At 40.0% G+C, this 18,663-nt stretch overlaps 1 protein-coding gene across 1 annotated transcript; it reads left to right on the top strand.

The window, feature by feature from the left end:
* Positions 1-13,513: 13,513 nt before the first annotated feature.
* adra2db (adrenergic, alpha-2D-, receptor b) lies at positions 13,514-16,377 on the top strand. Its single transcript, XM_083565417.1, has 2 exons — positions 13,514-13,888; positions 13,967-16,377. Exon 2 carries the CDS (start codon positions 13,981-13,983, stop codon positions 15,196-15,198), a length of 1,218 nt encoding a protein of 405 aa, XP_083421543.1. The 5' UTR covers positions 13,514-13,888; positions 13,967-13,980; the 3' UTR covers positions 15,199-16,377.
* The last annotated feature ends 2,286 nt before the right edge of the window (positions 16,378-18,663 follow it).

Here is an 18,663-nt window from a genome sequence, read left to right as displayed (position 1 = left end):
GCATCTTCAATATCTGTTAAATTTTTTTTATAAGTAAATTGTTCCTATGGTAGAAGTTCATCATTATGATCTATAAATTGACACGTATATCATGACATGAAATACATTTTCCATCGATGTCTTCACTTGACAGTGAGCGGGGCTTAAAACATTATTTACATGTGCCAGCTTTCCCATGATGGACATATAATAATAATAATAATAATAATAATAATAATAATAATAATAATAATAATATGTTATACATGGCATTTGGTTTTAAATTAAATTATTGTAACCTAACTGTAGTCTCCAGTTACTCCTCATAACTCCTTTCTGGTTTGAAAGCATTTTGTCACGAGTTGTGCAATTGTAAGAAACACATTTTTGTTATTATAAAAAAATATTATTAATAAAAAACCAAATTGGATCATTAGATTGAAAAATAAATATTTGAGATTTAATTACAAGCAAATGGAGTAACTCCCATTCTGTTTACCCAACAGAAAAACCCAACACAATCCTTACATAATATTTAAGATTATAATAATTATATATATATATATATATATATATATATATATATATATATATATATATATATATATATATATATATATAAAATATATAAAAAATAGCAATGAAAAGGTTAAAAATATTAAATAAATACCCTGATTTGCTGTGTAAATGGTGCAATGCGTCAAATTGACACTAGAGGGCAACAGAGTCTATCTCTTTGTAGGCAGATTATTCTTTGGTGTTAATTATTTTCTAATACAAAAAACGAAAAATGCAATAATTGTCACAAAACAAAGCCATGACTAGTTAAAGAAAGTGTTACAGTTTATATTGTAAACTAAATAAATGTTTTTAAATTTTAATATTATTATTAACTCATTAGTCATTACAAAGCCAAACTACCGAACACACACTTAAGAGCTATCTTGTGGAAAACGTATTTTCAAGTGAATTTACAAGATTTACAAAATGACAAAAAATCTGTATATTTATTACAATATTCTACAAGTCCAAAAGGATCTGGACACCCAACCACTCAATTGTTGCCCCTTAACTTGCTTCCATTCTTCTGCGAAGGCTTTAGGCTATATTTTGGACCGTGTGTATTAGGATATAGCGAAGGCCAAAAGTATGTGTGTGTTTTGAACATCCCATTCCAGCTAATCCCACTTTACTGTTTTTATGGCTTTCCACTAGATTGTAGACCGTGGCTGAGGAGATTTGCCCAGACGATGCCAGGTGTAAAGGTCTGCAGTGTGTTTAGTGGGGTTGAGGGTTGAGGGTTGAGGATTGAGATCAGGGCTTTGTTCACGATACCTTGGCAAAATATGTCTTCATAGAGATATATGTCATATGTCAAATCTGTCTTTGCGCACAGGATCAGAACATGGGCAGATTTAACATACTGTACAAAGACATCCAATCCAACTTTGTGCAGTATTAATGTTCTGGATTTTTGAATTCATTTAGGATTTTTATTTTTCATATGCATACACGATACGACCACAGTTAAATGGTTTTTTTTACTAGTCTGTAACATCAAATGTTATAAAATACATTAAAAGGATAAAAATGAAAAAAGGGAAATAGAGATTTGTGCTCGTTCATCCACAAAGGTGTTAATAAAGTCAGGAACTGATGTAGGTGATGTGAGGAGGCCTGGGGTGCAGTCAGTGTTCCAATTCATGACCTCTACATGGTTGAGGTCAGAGCTCTATAGCAGGCCACTCAAGAAGTTTGAAAATGGGGCATTGTCCTGCTGAAAATTGAACTCTTCTGCCTCCAAAGACATTCTATACAACTGTGTGCCTCCAAGTCCGTGCTAACAGATCGGGGAAGAACGATGTCAGGTGTGTGAACAATTTTTATATATACACCGATCATAACATTATGACCACCTGCCTAATATTGTGTCAATCCCCTTTTAAAACAGTCCCGATCCCTCGAGCATTAACAACATGAACTTCTTCAGGAGTTTGAGCTACAGAAGCTTGTTTGTTGGATCGGACCACACGGACCAGCCTTCACTCCCAACGTGCGTATATATATATATATATATATATATATATATATATATATATATATATATATATATATATATATATATATACAATATTCCAGGACTGTGACTTATTTTTGATGTAACTAATTGACATATTTTTGCTCCTCACTTGCCTTAAAATGTCCCAGGTTCAGTTGTAGGCAAATAAGTAGAAAGTCTAATTGACTCCATGTGAAAGAAGCAGGTTTGTAAATGTATGTAAGAGCTGCTGTGGGACGTGACACATTAACCGAAGGAGACGGCTCTTTCGCCAGTGAGCTCTTTGACAGCAGCTACAATCTGACCTTTAATTAGCATAAATTAAAAGAAAAAACCAAACAAACAGAAATGCTTCTTTAAGGGTCCTAAATGTCACTGGAGAACTGAAGCTTTAATTGTGTGCAAAATTATTATAACGCTTTTTTTTAAAACATTGCTGACACCAAAAGCAGGAGGTATCGGATTAAACCCATCTATGTGGTGTTATGCATTCACTCCTGGTTTATTTATGCGTTCACGGCACGCGACATGCAAAATGGGATCTGTCATCTAGTGCAGGGGAAAAAAAATCATCTAGTCCAAGTATCAGATTTGCACATTTGCGAGCGGCCCTGGAGTGCAATTCGCAAATGTGTCATATCAAATATTTATTATAAAACAAATGTAGAATATCCTTTACAATGTATTGGCTTTCGGAATACTTTTTTTCGGAATACTATCCAAAATACTTTCTAGGAATTTCCAGAATGGATTTCCATCCAACTTAAACTCCATGAGGTGTATGTAATGTTGCAACTAAATCATCTCACTGATTTGACATGACATTTAGAGTCGCTTTACTTTTTCCGTGAAGTGTACTGAAGATATTTAGCGTACAGAAGAAATGTCTACGACTCCTACATCATCTAAAAGGGCAGAAATTCATCCAGGGAAAACTCGTTTCTCGTTTAGAAATCTTTACCCTTTTCTTCTTTACATTATTTCGTCTATTATAAATCCACAGAAGTGCATCTGCTTCATTTCTGCCCAGACTGAGCATCGTATAGCTGTGAAACTCAAGGACCCGCGGTCTCTCGTCATTGGTGAGCGCACGGTGCTTCCGCTCATGCTACAGATGCATGCTATTGAGGCCTCAAAGGAAGCGCTTTGAGTTGCACTTAAATAGTTCGGAAAGAGGGACACTTATCCAGAGTCGGCCCGAGTGAATGGTGTTAAAGATCTTTGAATCTTCACTATATGATCCAAATCTTGGGATATTTTTTTAAACTCTTGAGCTATGCAATTATCTCTGTAGGGTGGGGAAAACTTGGCGAGAACATCCCGTCACTCAGATCCTTAAAGGTCGATGAGTGACAGCCAATGGTAGAGGAGGAGAGTGGAGCAGAAAATGGCGTGAGCTTTCATTGAGCGCATGCCTGCCCAGCCTGATGATTGCGAAATTATTAATAAAGTTTGATTAACCAATGCTAATCGTAATACCACTCTGCTGTGACATTTATGATTCATATTGGCATGATCCTTGCGTTCAAGGAGTGAGTACTCATGAATAAAATGTGAACGTTAATCATAAAATTGTTTCGATTTGATTTTCGGCTTAATGCCATTTGAAAAACTAACTAGAAAATGGTGAGGTTTTAGGATCCAGTTTCCTGTACAAATCATCTCATAAATCTAATTAAAACAATATGCATTTCTTTAACTCAATCATCCAAACTGGTCTGCTTAGACGTGCCCACATTTGACTTGGATTTCCATAGAGATTCTCAGGGGATACAATTTCTGAATGGTTTTCTTGCACTGACAAAATAATATGTCTGACCTTTTTGGTTTAAATGTCACAGCAATCAATATGCACCTTATGCTTTTATAGCGGGTTCCAAGGTGATGTTGGCGATTTCGAATTCAGAAGTCGGGTTTCTCAGGTAAACGTGAGACGATAGCTCTTGTCTTATGCAATTTTATTTCTAAAAATGCTTAAATGCAACGAGCTCTTTGGCTTTTCCCTGATTCAAACCATACTCTGAATCTCTGAACCGTCAAATATCCAAACACTTACGTTTAAAGAGTTTACTTTTCCTTACATTATTCTCCATTAGTCTTCTGCCCTCTTTGGCCTCCAACCTGAAGGTAGAACCAATAGAGAATTCTGTAAATGGGTCTCTTCTGAAGGAACGATGTGAATTCATAATAAGACAAAAAGGCTTTTTGTGTCACATCTAGATTACAGTAGAGTGAAATTCTTTCTTCACCTTTCCCAGTTTGTTTAATAAGCTGGCATCTGAGATGATACAGCACCCCTGGAGAAAAGAATGTTAAGGGCCTTGCTCAAGGGCCCAAAAGTGGCAGTGTTGGGGCTTAAACCAGTGACCTGATCAGAGCTCTTATTTTAAGATTATGACCAATACTTTGTTCCTATTTGTGAAATTTATATACCAAGTTTTGAAACTAAAAGAATTTGTTTAAATGATCCACAGACACAAAGACCAGGATAAAGTCATTAACAAATACGTAAAACGAAGGAATCAATGATATCCAGAAATTGATAGCTAGCAAAAGCTTCTCTATATTTGTCTTTGTGCAGCTTCAATGTTACATTTACAGCATTTGGCAGACACACTAATGCAGAGCAACTCACAGTCATATCATTAATACAACTGAGCAGATATGGGGTTAAGGGCCTCACCCAGGGGCCCTGAAGTGGCAGCTTGGTGTGGCTGGGATTTGAAATCACAACCTATGGATTCAAAGTCTGATGCCTTAACCACTCAGCTGCCAGCTCGACTGCCATTTATTTACATTACACTCACACTTGAATTATTTTGTATTCTATTTGAATCACTGTATTATAGTTGCATTTTCCAACATCCCAACTGCTACAAGATCATATCACGCCTCGAGTGAGCAGAACCGCAACACGCCAAACAAAGAAGCCGCTTGTAGACGGTATCGAAAAACAGTATTTGCATATCCCGCATGGGCTACAATGTTCAGGAATTTCTCACGTGGCCACAAGATGCCATGCATTTGGTATTTAGAACAATGTTAAGATTGTATAGGTTGTTCCAATTCTCTTCAAGCTCTCTTTCTCTGGATCTCTCCCACTCTAACTCTCTCTCTCTCTCTCTCTCTCTCTCTCTCTCTCTCTCTCTCTCTCTCTCTTCTCTCTCTCTCTCTCTCTCTCTCTCTCTCTTACTTTCTTGTTGTGCCTCTCTGTCCAATTTTCACATTTCCTCCCCCACATTATCACCTTCACATGCAATTCTCAGGCATGGAGCGCCAAAATGTGATTGTGTTTACCTTTTGGAATGACAAAGCGACCGATAAGTGTGCAGGTTATTTATTTATTGTGAAGCATACGTGCTAGGCGGCAATGAATACCAAATGATTTGAGTATGATTTGAAATATAATCGTGTAACAGAACAAATTTGGATCAATAGATGGATGGTGCTTTGCTAACAAAAGTACAATTTTACTGATCATTCGTAGAAACGCAAAAAAAAAAAAGATCAATGTTTTAGGAGACTAAAGACATAGCATATTGTTTTATATAATCCAAAAGTTAGCTCTTGATTCAGCATATGTGCATGTTAAAATACAATTAGGTGAACAAAGTAGGTTATTGGACATTAGCCGCTCTGTATGTTTCGTGAGATGTAATAAACACACCAAAAAACAGGCTGCAATAAAAAAACAAACAAACACATGCTACTCCTAATAGGCACGGCGTGTCTATGAGTCATAAAGTCAATACGCTAGCAAACTAGCATCATGCCTCGAAAAAACATCAATGACTTCGCTCAACACCAAGCTTTAAGATTCCACACATGTTTTTTTTTAAGGTCTGGTGTAAGAGAGCACGTTTGAACACATGAGCTCCAATGTTTGAGAGCTACGTGACTCGGACAGCACGACTAGCCAAGAGCAAAAATAAATAAAGGTCTGTGTTACAGCTCCTTGAGTTACTCCAGTAAAAGTTGATTTGTACTCCATTAGATTTGCAAATATTGCATAAACTCATCATTGAATCATGCTCTTATTTCTAAGAAAGTTATGTACAAACTGATAAGTGTACTTTCTTATAACAGGAAAAAGAAGTTCATATATCTGACTGCTTGTATTCACTAATGAAAATGTAGCATCAAGATGCATTGTAAATTGAATCGAGTCGCAGACATGATTATCGTAATCATAATCGACTCGAATAGGGAAATCAGTGAAGATTTCAGTGTCATTATCTGAGATAAAGAAGAGGAGGAGGAGGAGGAGGAGGAGGCAGGCTCTAGGATATTATTTTCTTATTATTTTAACATATTCTTCTATTTTACCCTCGATTAATCAGGTCACTGGCATCCTCAGTGGGCATTATTGTACTCAGCCCTTGGAAAAAAAGAAAGAAAGAAAAAAGATGACACTCGATTTAGACTTTGCAACATATGAACTCCCACACACGTGTGCAGAAATAATTCGAAAGACTTGTACACAGACCTCAAGAAAATTGCTTCTTCCAAGAACAAGGAGATTCACAGATGTAGAATAAGTGAAAAAAAATGAATAAATGAATGAATAAATAAACTGATTGGTCGAAGAAACGTACCTGGTGGAATATATTTATATCAGCTGTCTCAGGAGAGGGGTCGTGTCAGTATGTTCGGGTGTATACAGTATACACGAAAACAACAGGGTCATCATTAGGTAATTGATCAATGAAAAACAATTTGTGGCCTCAAAGTGCAACAAATTAGCATTCGGATAAACCGCTAGTTATATTAGCATAAATCTAGTAGTTATTGACTAAATAAGAACTTCATTGCCGCAATGCACTTTCCTTTCACTGCTTATTTATATGTAAACGATATTTATACATAAAGTGTAATTTCATATAGTATTTCAAACCTTCTCAACATTTCGTAACGTCATCTCATTTTCTCGCATGTATCAAAACCTCTAGAGTACTGCATCTCTTTCATCCACTGAAATCTCATCTATTAAGGCTTTTCCACACGTTTCCGTTTTCATAGAGGGGAAACCTATAGGCACTGCATCACAAATTCATTTTTAGAATGGAGCCATCGAGGGCACTTTATCATGTTTTCTACCCTAGATCATGCTTTCTCTATTGTACTTTAACAATTTCATCTACCATAGTGTAGGGCGAAGGCAGATGCAAGTGAAGATACCGTATATTAAGGAAGATACCAGCCGAACCAACAATGTGACAACGAGATAAATCCACACGGCAGAGCATATGAAGCAAAAGAACATGCACATGCTATCACCTGTCACCATACTATCAGTGGAACATGTGACATGGGAGATGATGGGTAATCTAGTTCAGTCTAACCAACTTTGGCATAACAATGCCAAAGGCACCCTAGAGGGCATTTCTCAATGAATTCTGTTGATCAAGATATAGATGGACAAATAATAATATTATTTATTTTTTATTCAATGCACAGATTCACCTTTTATGGGATTTAAACTTCTTTCTGCCCAAATCCTTTTGATGCCCTTCCTCTGGATAGAGTTCTTTTCAGTTGTAGACCACTTACTGCTGCTGCTGAAGGTGGTTCCCAAAAAACAGTCTGATGATCCATAAGGTTTCCTGGTTAAACTCACGAACCATGAAGATGGATTTAGAGTTAAACAAGCATTGAAGTATACTTACCTCTTATTCTGAGAGAAGGTGGTTCCAGTCGAGCAGTGTTGGAGGATCTCAGGCAGCATTGTGCAGTGCGATGAGTGATGAAGTCTCTGAGGTAAAAAACGGTGCTGGTCTATTTGTAGGCAAGCATCAGTGTTTTGAATTTGATATGTGCAGCTACTGGAAGTCGGTGGAAGGAGCGCAGCAGTTTGGTTGTGTGGGAGAACTTGGGAACACAAGTCACGCAGTTGCGTTTTCCCAGTAAAATCCGCATAATGCACATGTCCGGCAATTAAGACCGTCTGTGTGGAAACTAAATCCACACAGTGTCCTGATGATTTACGTAATTTAAAACATCATAATTGCTATAAAACATTTACAGTTTACAGCCTGGGGCCCTTGTATTTATAGTATTTAAGAACACTGGGTATTTAAGAACACCGTATACAGTATTATAAAGTATTTTTTTTGTGGTGTTTCTATTTTAGTGGATTGAAGTAACACTAACGAGGAGAAAACAACACATGAATTACAGAGCTGGATTTGTAATTGCATCAGTACTATTTATTATTTCAAAACGAGCCCAGAGTTCAGTGGTAATGTGAAAAACTGCAGCATATAGAGTCAAAAACTGGGCCTTGGTTAGGAATAAAGTTGCGTGTTTGTCTCAAGCCATAAAGATCTAAAATTGAATATATAAACTGAGTTTCTTTGTATATGTAAATGCCAATCACCTGCAAACTGCTAAGCACCTTTATAGCATGTGTTACATTTGGCCATGCTGCAATGCCATTGTGTCTGATTGTGTTGTGTACATTTTTGCACTAAACGGTTTTCGCACATGTGTTTATGTAGTGTGCTAGTTTGTGTTGTTTTATGTCGCGCCTTGGTCCTGGGCCCTTGGTCCCTGTTTTTTACTGTATACTTTCTGTGTATGGCTAAAATGACAGAAAAAGCTACTTGACTTAAAAACCACATAAAAGGCAAATCTCAAAACGACAAGACGATGACTATGGAGTGAACAAGCACCATGACTCATCATGTCTAACGACTGAGAGAACCAAATCATCCCGTAATTGAATGCGCATTCAAATCCTTTTATAGGGGGCTATTTCATTTCACCCGAATCACTGTTCATATCTGTCATCATTTATAGACGTGATTGCTTTTTCTTCTCGTGTTATTAATATGAAAATGACAAATCACTTTGTGTAGTAATGGAAAGGAAGTGTGTACATCTGTATATACAGTGAGGAAAATAAGTATTTGAACACCCTGCTATTTTGCAAGTTCTCCCACTTAGAAATCATGGAGGGGTCTGAAATTTTCATCGTAGGTGCATGTCCACTGTGAGAGACATAATCTAAAAAAAAAAATCCAGAAATCACAATATATGATTTTTTAAATATTTATTTGTATGATACAGCTGCAAATAAGTATTTGAACATTTGAAGTCAATGTTAATATTTGGTACAGTAGCCTTTGTTTGCAATTACAGAGGTCAAACGTTTCCTGTAGTTTTTCACCAGGTTTGCACACACTGCAGGAGGGATTTTGGCCCACTCCTCCACACAGATCTTCTCTAGATCAGTCAGGTTTCTGTCCTGTCGCTGAGAAACACAGAGTTTGAGCTCCCTCCAAAGATTCTCTATTGGTTTTAGGTCTGGAGACTGGCTAGGCCACGCCAGAACCTTGATATGCTTCTTACAGAGCCACTCCTTGGTTATCCTGGCTGTGTGCTTCGGGTCATTGTCATGTTGGAAGACCCAGCCTCGACCCATCTTCAATGCTCTAACTGAGGAAAGGAGGTTGATCCCCAAAATCTCGCAATACATGGCCCCGGTCATCCTCTCCTTAATACAGTGCAGTCGCCCTGTCCCATGTGCAGAAAAACACCCCCAAAGCATGATGCTACCACCCCCATGCTTCACAGTAGAGATGGTGTTCTTGGGATGGTACTCATCATTCTTCTTCCTCCAAACACATTTAGTGGAATTATGACCCAAAAGTTCTATTTTGGACTCATCTGACCACATGACTTTCTCCCATGACTCCTCTGGATCATCCAAATGGTCATTGGCAAACTTAAGACATGCCTGGACATGTGCTGGTTTAAGCAGGGGAAACTTCCGTGCCATGCATGATTTCAAACCATAACGTCTTAGTGTATTACCAACCTAACCTTGGAAACGGTGGTCCCAGCTCTTTTCAGGTCATTGACCAGCTCCTCCCGTGTAGTTCTGGGCTGATTTCTCACCTTCCTTAGGATCATTGAGACCCCACGAGGTGAGATCTTGCATGGAGCCCCAGTCCGAGGGAGATTGACAGTCATGTTTAGCTTCTTCCATTTTCTAATGATTGCTCCAACAGTGGACCTTTTTTCACCAAGCTGCTTGGCAATTTCCCTGTAGCCCTTTCCAGCCTTGTGGAGGTGTACAATTTTGTCTCTAGTGTCTTTGGACAGCTCTTTGGTCTTGGCCATGTTAGTAGTTGTATTCTTACTGATTGTATGGGGTGGACAGGTGTCTTTATGCAGCTAACGACCTCAAACAGGTGCATCTAATTTAGGATAATAAATGTAGTGGAGGTGGACATTTTAAAGGCAGACTAACAGGTCTTTGAGGGTCAGAATTCTAGCTGATAGACAGGTGTTCAAATACTTATTTGCAGCTGTATCATACAAATAAATAGTTTAAAAATCATATATTGTGATTTCTGGATTTTTTTTTTAGATTATGTCTCTCACAGTGGACATGCACCTACGATGACAATTTCAGACCCCTCCATGATTTCTAAGTGGGAGAACTTGCAAAATAGCAGAGTGTTCAAATACTTATTTTCCTTACTGTACGTATATATGTAGTAAAAGTGCTTCTTTTATCCAGTATCTTCTCAAAACCTTGAAATGTTACACCCTCATGTCATCTCTTAGGATTACAAGCACACACCCCCTCCCCCCCTCCCCCCCACCACCCCAACCGAACGATCTGGATCTTTTCACGAATGCCACACGAATGCTCGTTGTGTGAATGCTCCTGCGAATGATTTACGAGCAAATTCGTTCGTATCCAGCTTGATAAACGAGGCTTACCGAGCGCAACATTTTCTTCTTGTGTTTTTTTTTTAATCTCTCTGGCGTCTCCCCCTCTCTTTCCAGCTGCCTCACACTAGGTTTAGATAACATCGAGTGAGATTTGCTTTCTGAGTAAACAGCTTTGAGTGGCTTCTTTAACACAGCGAGCGAGCTCAACAATCTCCACCGGCTCTTCACAGAACCCGCTATAAAATCATTGGCTCCTGCTGCAAACACTTACCAAAAAATACTCCAAAACACAATTCCATCAGCATGTACCTAGCACTCATTGGAACTCATAATGAATATTACTTTCCGGGAAAAACCTTTTACTTATAATAGGCCTTTGGTCTTTATGTAGGATTCAGAACTAATTTATATTTATATTAATTTGTGTACTTAAATTTAATTATTGAGAGCGAGTTACAATAAATAGAGTATTTTTCTGTATGTTTGGCCGTTGAGTTATGTTGTGAGGAAGGTTCCCCTGGTGGTCTAGTGGTTAGGATATGGTGCTCTCACCGCTGTGGCCCGGGTTCAGGGAATTAAGGGAACGATCCCCGGTCAGGGAACCAACCCCAGCCATTAGGGTTGCAGAAGCCTTAGTGCTGGTCCCAAGCCCGGATAAATGGGGAGGGTTGCATTAGGAATGGCATCCAGCGTAAAAACATGTGCCAAATCAAACATGCGGATGGCGTAATTCGCCAGTAAAGCTCATTTTGATTCTCATTCTGATGCACTGTGATGTAAAGACTTGATTGTAATTCACATGGATCTACTTTTCTATTATTTAATATAAAAAGAAATGGAGCTAGAGAGCTCGGATTTTCAAATGAATATTCCGTTCTTGGTAAAATCCACTGAAATGCACTTGAGAAAAACACACTCTTCTTTTTAGCCTTTACATGTCTATATCAATTGTCCTTAAAACTATTACCTTGACTTTTTCCAGTCTTCACCTGTCTAGCTTTTGGTCAGTCTGTGCCCAGTGTAGCATCAGATTCCTGCTCTTGACCGACAGCCTTGAATCTGCATTTGATCTTCTGCTGTTTTAGCTCCTCCACCTGCATGGATGATGTGTTGTTCATTCTGCGATGCCTTTCTGCTCACCACAGTTGAGCTACTGCGGCCTGTAGTCAATAGTCAATCCAAAGCAGTCAGGTCAGTGTGTTCTGCGTGCTCTCATTGAGGTTATGTAGCATTATTATTACATTTTAGGGGTAATAATGACTACTGTTTCTTCTTCTTCTTCTTCTTCTTCTTCTTCTTCTTCTTCTTCTTCTTCTTCTTCTTTTGTATTGTTTCCCATAAAGAAAAACATTTGTCAATTTGTCAAAAACAAATTGTCAATTTGTACAAAAATATGCCTAAATATTATATAACCTATGGACATTTAATGTAAGGCTAGAAAATTATGTCAATTAAAAATGTATTGAGAATAATTAAACATTTCAATTAATAGTAATAAATAGGTTTATTAGAAAATTCAAACATCAGATCAGCTGCTTACAAATAGAATGTGTTACTGATTTTTAAAAAGTACAGGTGGTAGCTCAGTGTTTAAGGCATTGGGCTTTGGATCAGATGATCACAGGTTCAAATCCCACCACCACCAAGCTGCCACTGCTGGGCCCTTGAGCAAAAGCCCTAAAACCCTCATCTGCTCAGTTGTAAGTCGCTCTGGATAAGGGCGTCTGCCAAATGCCGCAAATGTACAGGATATGTGTTTTTGTGAATGTACATGACCAAACGTTTGAGAACACCTGACTATCACACCCACGCTTTATTGTATGGTAAGATCAACTCATCTGGGAAGGGCTTATGCTACACTCAAATTCTTCTCCAAACTCGAAAAACGATGTGTTAATGGAGCTTGCGTTGTGCACAGAGTGTTTTCCTTCTGCTGGATTACAACCCTGTGAGATACAATAAAAGTGAAATTGTAATGCTACAGCAGATTAAGGCTTTGTAGACCTGAAGTCTTCAAAGAGTCTTCATATTGGAGATGAACAGATGTACAGATGTAATTAGGTGTGGCTCCTGTGTGAATAAATACAAACCTGCAGCTGCGCCACCTTTTGGGGTTAAAATGAAAGAAAACCAATTTAAATCTGGATATTTTTGGCCACATCAAATGCATGTGGCATTTCATTGAAAAGCTTTAATTTTATATATTTTTTTTTTACATGCTACTTTTTTTTTAAAGGTATTTGTACTAAGTGTACTCAAGCTGTAACACGCCAAAGAGAGGGAAAAAAAAGCTACATTTAGGTATTTCTGAGACGAATCTCTCCACTAAGTGCGCTGAATAATCTATAAGGGAAATAATAATGATGATTGAAAACACACACAGACATTGCAATGCGCTTTGGAGGACCTGATGGCAGGTAATGCGATTTGCTTTACGCACAAGGAAATTCATCAAGCTGATTCGCAAAATAGGTCGGAGATCAGCTCGATTCGAAATGAGTTGTTTGTGAAATGTCTCAGAGAAACGTTTCATTACTTCCTGATGTTGTGCAGCGTCCTCGGGGAGCGCAGCACTGAGTGGAGCTGCAGAAGCGCCTCGTCTCCAAAATGCTTATGACATGGTGACATAATGCACTGAAACGGAACAGAGTCTATTGTAGCCAATTTGCACAAAAAAAAAAAGATGCGCTCGTGCACTCGTGCAAGAGCACGTAGCCTGATATATGGGTTGCAACTGAACTTGCGTCGATTCTTCGAGTTTTTTGTTCACAAAAAGTGTGAAATTAAATCTTCTATTTGCTTCCGCCCCATTCTCTCTCTCTCTCTCTCTCTCTCTCTCTCTCTCTCTCTCTCTCTCTCTCTCTCTCTCTTTCTCTCTCTCTCTCTCTCTCTCTCGCTTTCTGTGCGCACTTGAAAGCGCATAACCTGAAGTGACATGCCAGCTCCAACACTCCCACACTGGTTATGCGTAACGCAAGGCACAGGATCATTCCAACCAGCTGCAGACTTGTTTCCCACCTCCGGTAAGAACTGGAAGAATATTTTGTATAACCAGGATTATTGTTTGCACTCAGGGTCAGAATGCCTGGGCATGGATGGACACAGAGCGCAAGTGACGACGCAGACGAGAGAAACGATTCCGCGTTCGACAATCCGGTGCAAACTGTGGAACATCGACCCATTGCCTAGTTTGGAATAAAACAAAGCGAACAGGCTCTGATGGACGCAATGGTTGACTCCGAGCGTCTGCACCAAGAATGGATATAGCGGAGGCGAGCGGCAACTCCTCGGCGAACGGCACGAGCGCGCCCAGGCTTGCGCCGCACTCGCGCTGCGCGGCCGCCTTCATCATCCTGGTGGTGGCCGTGATCATCCTTGTGACCATCGTGGGGAATGTGCTCGTAGTGGTGGCCGTGTTTACGAGCCGCGCGCTGCGCGCCCCACAGAACCTCTTCCTGGTGTCGCTGGCGTCGGCGGACATCCTGGTGGCCACGCTGGTCATCCCGTTCTCGCTCGCCAACGAGGTGATGGGCTACTGGTACTTCGGCAGCACGTGGTGCGCGCTCTACCTGGCGCTCGACGTGCTCTTCTGCACCTCGTCGATCATGCACCTGTGCGCCATCAGCCTGGACCGCTACTGGTCGGTGACGAGCGCCGTGAGCTATAACCTAAAGCGCACACCGCGGCGCGTCAAGGCCATGATCGCCGCCGTGTGGCTCATCTCAGCCGTCATCTCGTTCCCGCCGCTGCTCATGACCAAGCACGACGAACTCGAGTGCCTGCTTAACAACGAAACGTGGTACATTCTGGCTTCGTGCGCCGTGTCTTTCTTCGCACCGGGACTCATCATGGTGTCCGTGTACTGCAAAATCTACAGAGTGGCCAAGCAAAGAGCCGCCACCGTGTTCGTAGCCAAAGCCAGCATGGCGCGCCAGCCCTCGCTCTCCGAGACCGGGTTTGTGCGCAAAGGAAGATCCGAAGCCACGAGTCCGAGTGTCTGCGGCTCCAAAGAGCAGCACCAAGGCGAACTGGACGCAATCGATCTGGAGGAGAGCTGCGTCTCGAACGCGCGCTCCGCCAAAGGTGGCAAAGTGGAAGTCGCGTGTGTGTGCGCGCGTGCCCAGCTCGACGGTCGCGCGTCGGAGGCGTGCGACGAGGAGTCGGTGAGTCGTGTCCGACAGAGATCCCTGTCCAAAGCCAAGCTGGCTCAGATGCGCGAGAAGCGGTTTACCTTCGTGCTGGCTGTGGTCATGGGACTCTTCGTGCTTTGCTGGTTCCCGTTTTTCTTCACCTACAGCCTTCATGCGGTGTGCAGGGAGAGCTGCACCATCCCTGACACCCTCTTCGACATCTTCTTCTGGATCGGTTACTGTAACAGCTCAGTGAACCCTATTATCTACACCATATTTAACCGGGACTTCAGGAGGGCCTTCAAAAAGATCATGTGCCACAATCCAGTGAGAGCCAGAATCTAGATTCATTTTGATCTTTGACACTTTTACCTGCTGCTCCATCAGGAGACTGAATGCAACTGTGTGCAAGAGTGTGTTTGGTTTGTGTGTTTTTGGTTTGCCCATACTTTTCTCTGTTCACATGTCTAGATAAGGATGCTGAGTTCCCAAGCTACTGAATACTGAATCCTGATACAGGTAAAGTCTCCAGTTCTGGATCTACAGTGTTTATGTAAGAGTTAGATGGACACAAATGATTTGAATTTTTGCTGTGAATGCAGCTGTAGGAGGGAATTTGACAGTTCCAGCCAAACATCCTTAAAAAAGAACTGCAAAAACACATTATTCATGCTCTCATGTTAAAATGAAACAGTTCATCATGGATTTTGATCCAAACCAACCGAGTTCGAATATATACTTTGCTTTTCAGGTTATTTTGTGCAGACTTGTTCAAGCAAAAAAAAAAAAAAGAAGCAAAAAAACATGATGACATGGACATGGGGATGAATTGAATTTTCTGTTGTGAGGAAAGAAATACAGACTTTATACCTTGAATATTTTTGCACCTAATAAGCTAGATACGATTCGGTAAACAATGGCCGTCTATGTCTTTCTTTCAGTTTGGGTGATTATTTGGTGTATAGGTTATTTATGTAAATAAAAGAGCTGGATGCAAATTATTTTCGTTTGATAGACACGAAAACTACAAAGCAAACCAAATAAGGGAAAAAAAAATCAAAGGGGAGGGGTCAAAACTTTCAAGTTATTTCACTGAGCTTGCAGATTTTGACTAGCGCTAATGAAATGTTTGCTTTTCTCTTTCGTGCGGTTTCGTAGGAATGAAAGCATCCTAACAACAGATGTAAAAAAAAAAAGATATTAAAAAAATCCTTTTTCTAACAACCACAGTTAACGCTTTTACTGACGTTAGTCTACCTCAATGGTTTTCTGACAAGGAAGGATTTGATAGAAAACCATAGTGTTTTTAGTGTCTAATGTGTCAATTTTTGTTGTCAAAGTGGTGCCACCGAATAGTGTTCTTGTCATCATCATTGGATTGCAAGTCCTGAAGATGACACAGACGTCTGGGAACCAGGAGGAAGCACAAATTTGGTTGCACTCAGGGCCGTTTCTAGTCTTTTTTTCCAATTGCCCCCCACCCCACCCATGTCTCAGCCTTTTCACCACAATGCTCCACCCCCTTCTTCTTCTTTTTTCGGTTGCTCCCATTAGGGGTCACCACAGCGGATCATCCGTCTCCATACCCCCCGTCCTCTACATCTGCCTCTTTCAACCACATTACCTGCATGTCTTCCTTCACCACATCCATAAACCTCCTCCTTGGTCTTCCTCTTTTCCTCCTTCCTGGTGGCTCCATCCTCAGCATTCTCCTACCGATATACCCCATGTCCCTCCTCTGCACATGTCCAAACCATCTCAATCTCGCCTCCCTCACCTTGTCTCCAAATCATCCTACATGCACTGTCCCTCCACCCCTACAGAATATAAATCATTCGCAAACTTTCATAAAAAAGGTTAATCTCATTTAATAATTATTGCAAAATTGACTGAATTCAAGCATGTAAACATATACAGTATATTAAAATTAAGCAGAAAGAAAGGTAGATCATTTAAATGGGCAAGGGCAGCAGCGGGGCAAGGGTCGCTCACTGGTGCCCCCAGCTGGTTGCACCTTATTTGCCTATGCCTGAAAACGGTGCTAGTTGCACTAAAAGTATGGGCGAGATGACATTCTCTGCTCTGTCAATCAAAAACGACACCAGCCAGGGTATGCAGAAGAGGGCGGATAGCACAATTTTTCTTTGCCTGTGTTACCTTCGAAAGGGTGCGATGACTGGTTTTAAAATGTAAAGTGTCTATTAAGTCCATATGTATGAAATGATATGGATGTAATGTCATGTGACAAATGTGAATTCTAAAATAACATGGAAAACAAGTCTTCATAGATGCCACATATTCTCGACGCACCCATCCCACATTTCTGTCTTTTTTGTTGTTGCTTTTCTTTTGAACTCCAGAACCTGTAGCTCATCATAAAAGCTTCTTTTCATGAGTCTTAGCGAGTATAAGCATTAAAGATGTATCACAAGGTCTGTCAAAATCTGGATAAAACGGGTACACACACACAAAATTTTTTTGTATAGGCAAAAAAAAAAAAGCATTTCATTTGTACTGTCTTTTTCTAAAGAGGAACTGTGTGAGATTATTTATGTGTGGTAAATGAAAGGAATACCGGCAGACTTTCTGTTGGCATGGATTGGGTCGACGCGTCCTCTGAGTTGGAACGGTTAACCCAAACTGGACTCTTTCCCGGATGACTTAGGCGACATTCACAGGGCACATTCGCTCACTGAATGTTGAAGATGAAGCTGATCGTATGCTTAAATTGTATTTGTGAACTGTTTGTATTATCATTTTTAAACTCGGGAATAAATGAATGGAAGTCTGAGCAATTAGTTTGTATTCAGCTGCGGTTCAGTTGTTGAATAATATACATATTATACTGTAAGCATAAGCATACATCTTCTTCATAGAACATTATAAAAGCAAATGAATGTACATAATTAGCACTGAAAGCTTCCAACGTTTCCTCCACATGACCCAAACTATCTGTAAAGGTTCAGAGACTGGATGGATTTAGAAAAAGCTGTGAAAATATTCCAGGGGTAAAGTAAAAATGGCAAATAAAATAACCAACATAAAATGGAACCTAGAAAAAGGAACCGTTATAGATTCCCTATAAAGAGCTTTAAATAACATGCTGTGGGATTCATCCATTATAAGCTTTAATAATAATTCTTCCCAATGATCCTTTGACAAAATCCTATCCATCAATCAGAAGGTTCTTCAGTATAACATAAATGAGTACTTTTATAACATCAACCTTCTTTTTACTAGTGTACGCTATACTGCCCTTATAATCAACAATATTTTTGAAAAAAACTATTGATCTGAGACTTTTTTGCCAGAAAATCTGTGAGACTTATGAAATCGTCACCACCTGCTGCTCAAATGGCCCCTTAAATGAAGAGTTTCCTCTTTGAATGCCAAATCCTACACAGAATCTAAAGCATAGGCTTAACAAATGCTTTGGCATAGCTGCTTTTTTGTAGCTCGTACCCTGAAAAAAGGCAGACAGTAAATTAAGCATTGGAGACAATATGAGAGAAAGAAGAGGCAGTTGGTTTCGCATGCATTGCAGGAATAAAGTGCTGGGAACAGGCAGAAAGTCTGACATGAGGGCATGTATACTCGGCTTTTCCTGAGAGAGACAGAACGAGGTCAGGCTGGGGAGGATGACCGAGGGTTGTGCTACAATAATCGGATTAAACAGCAGTGTGTGGTGTAGCCACTCAGAAACAGGATGCACTCTATCCTCTCTTTCTAATCATGAAACACTTTCTCTTAATCATCGGGTAAACCTGGGTCCTGGATAATGAGCTGTCAAATTTCAGAGCTGAGCTTTCT

The sequence above is a fragment of the Silurus aristotelis genome (genome assembly GCF_946808225.1).
Source record: "Silurus aristotelis genome assembly, chromosome: 16".
NCBI classification, from domain to species: Eukaryota; Metazoa; Chordata; class Actinopteri; order Siluriformes; family Siluridae; genus Silurus; species Silurus aristotelis.
This window is presented reverse-complemented; position numbering and strand designations above follow the sequence as displayed.

Bases quoted from the DNA above. Each gene is read 5' to 3' on its own strand.
- adra2db (XM_083565417.1), top strand. From the start codon at position 13,981: ATGGATATAGCGGAGGCGAGCGGCAACTCCTCGGCGAACGGCACGAGC.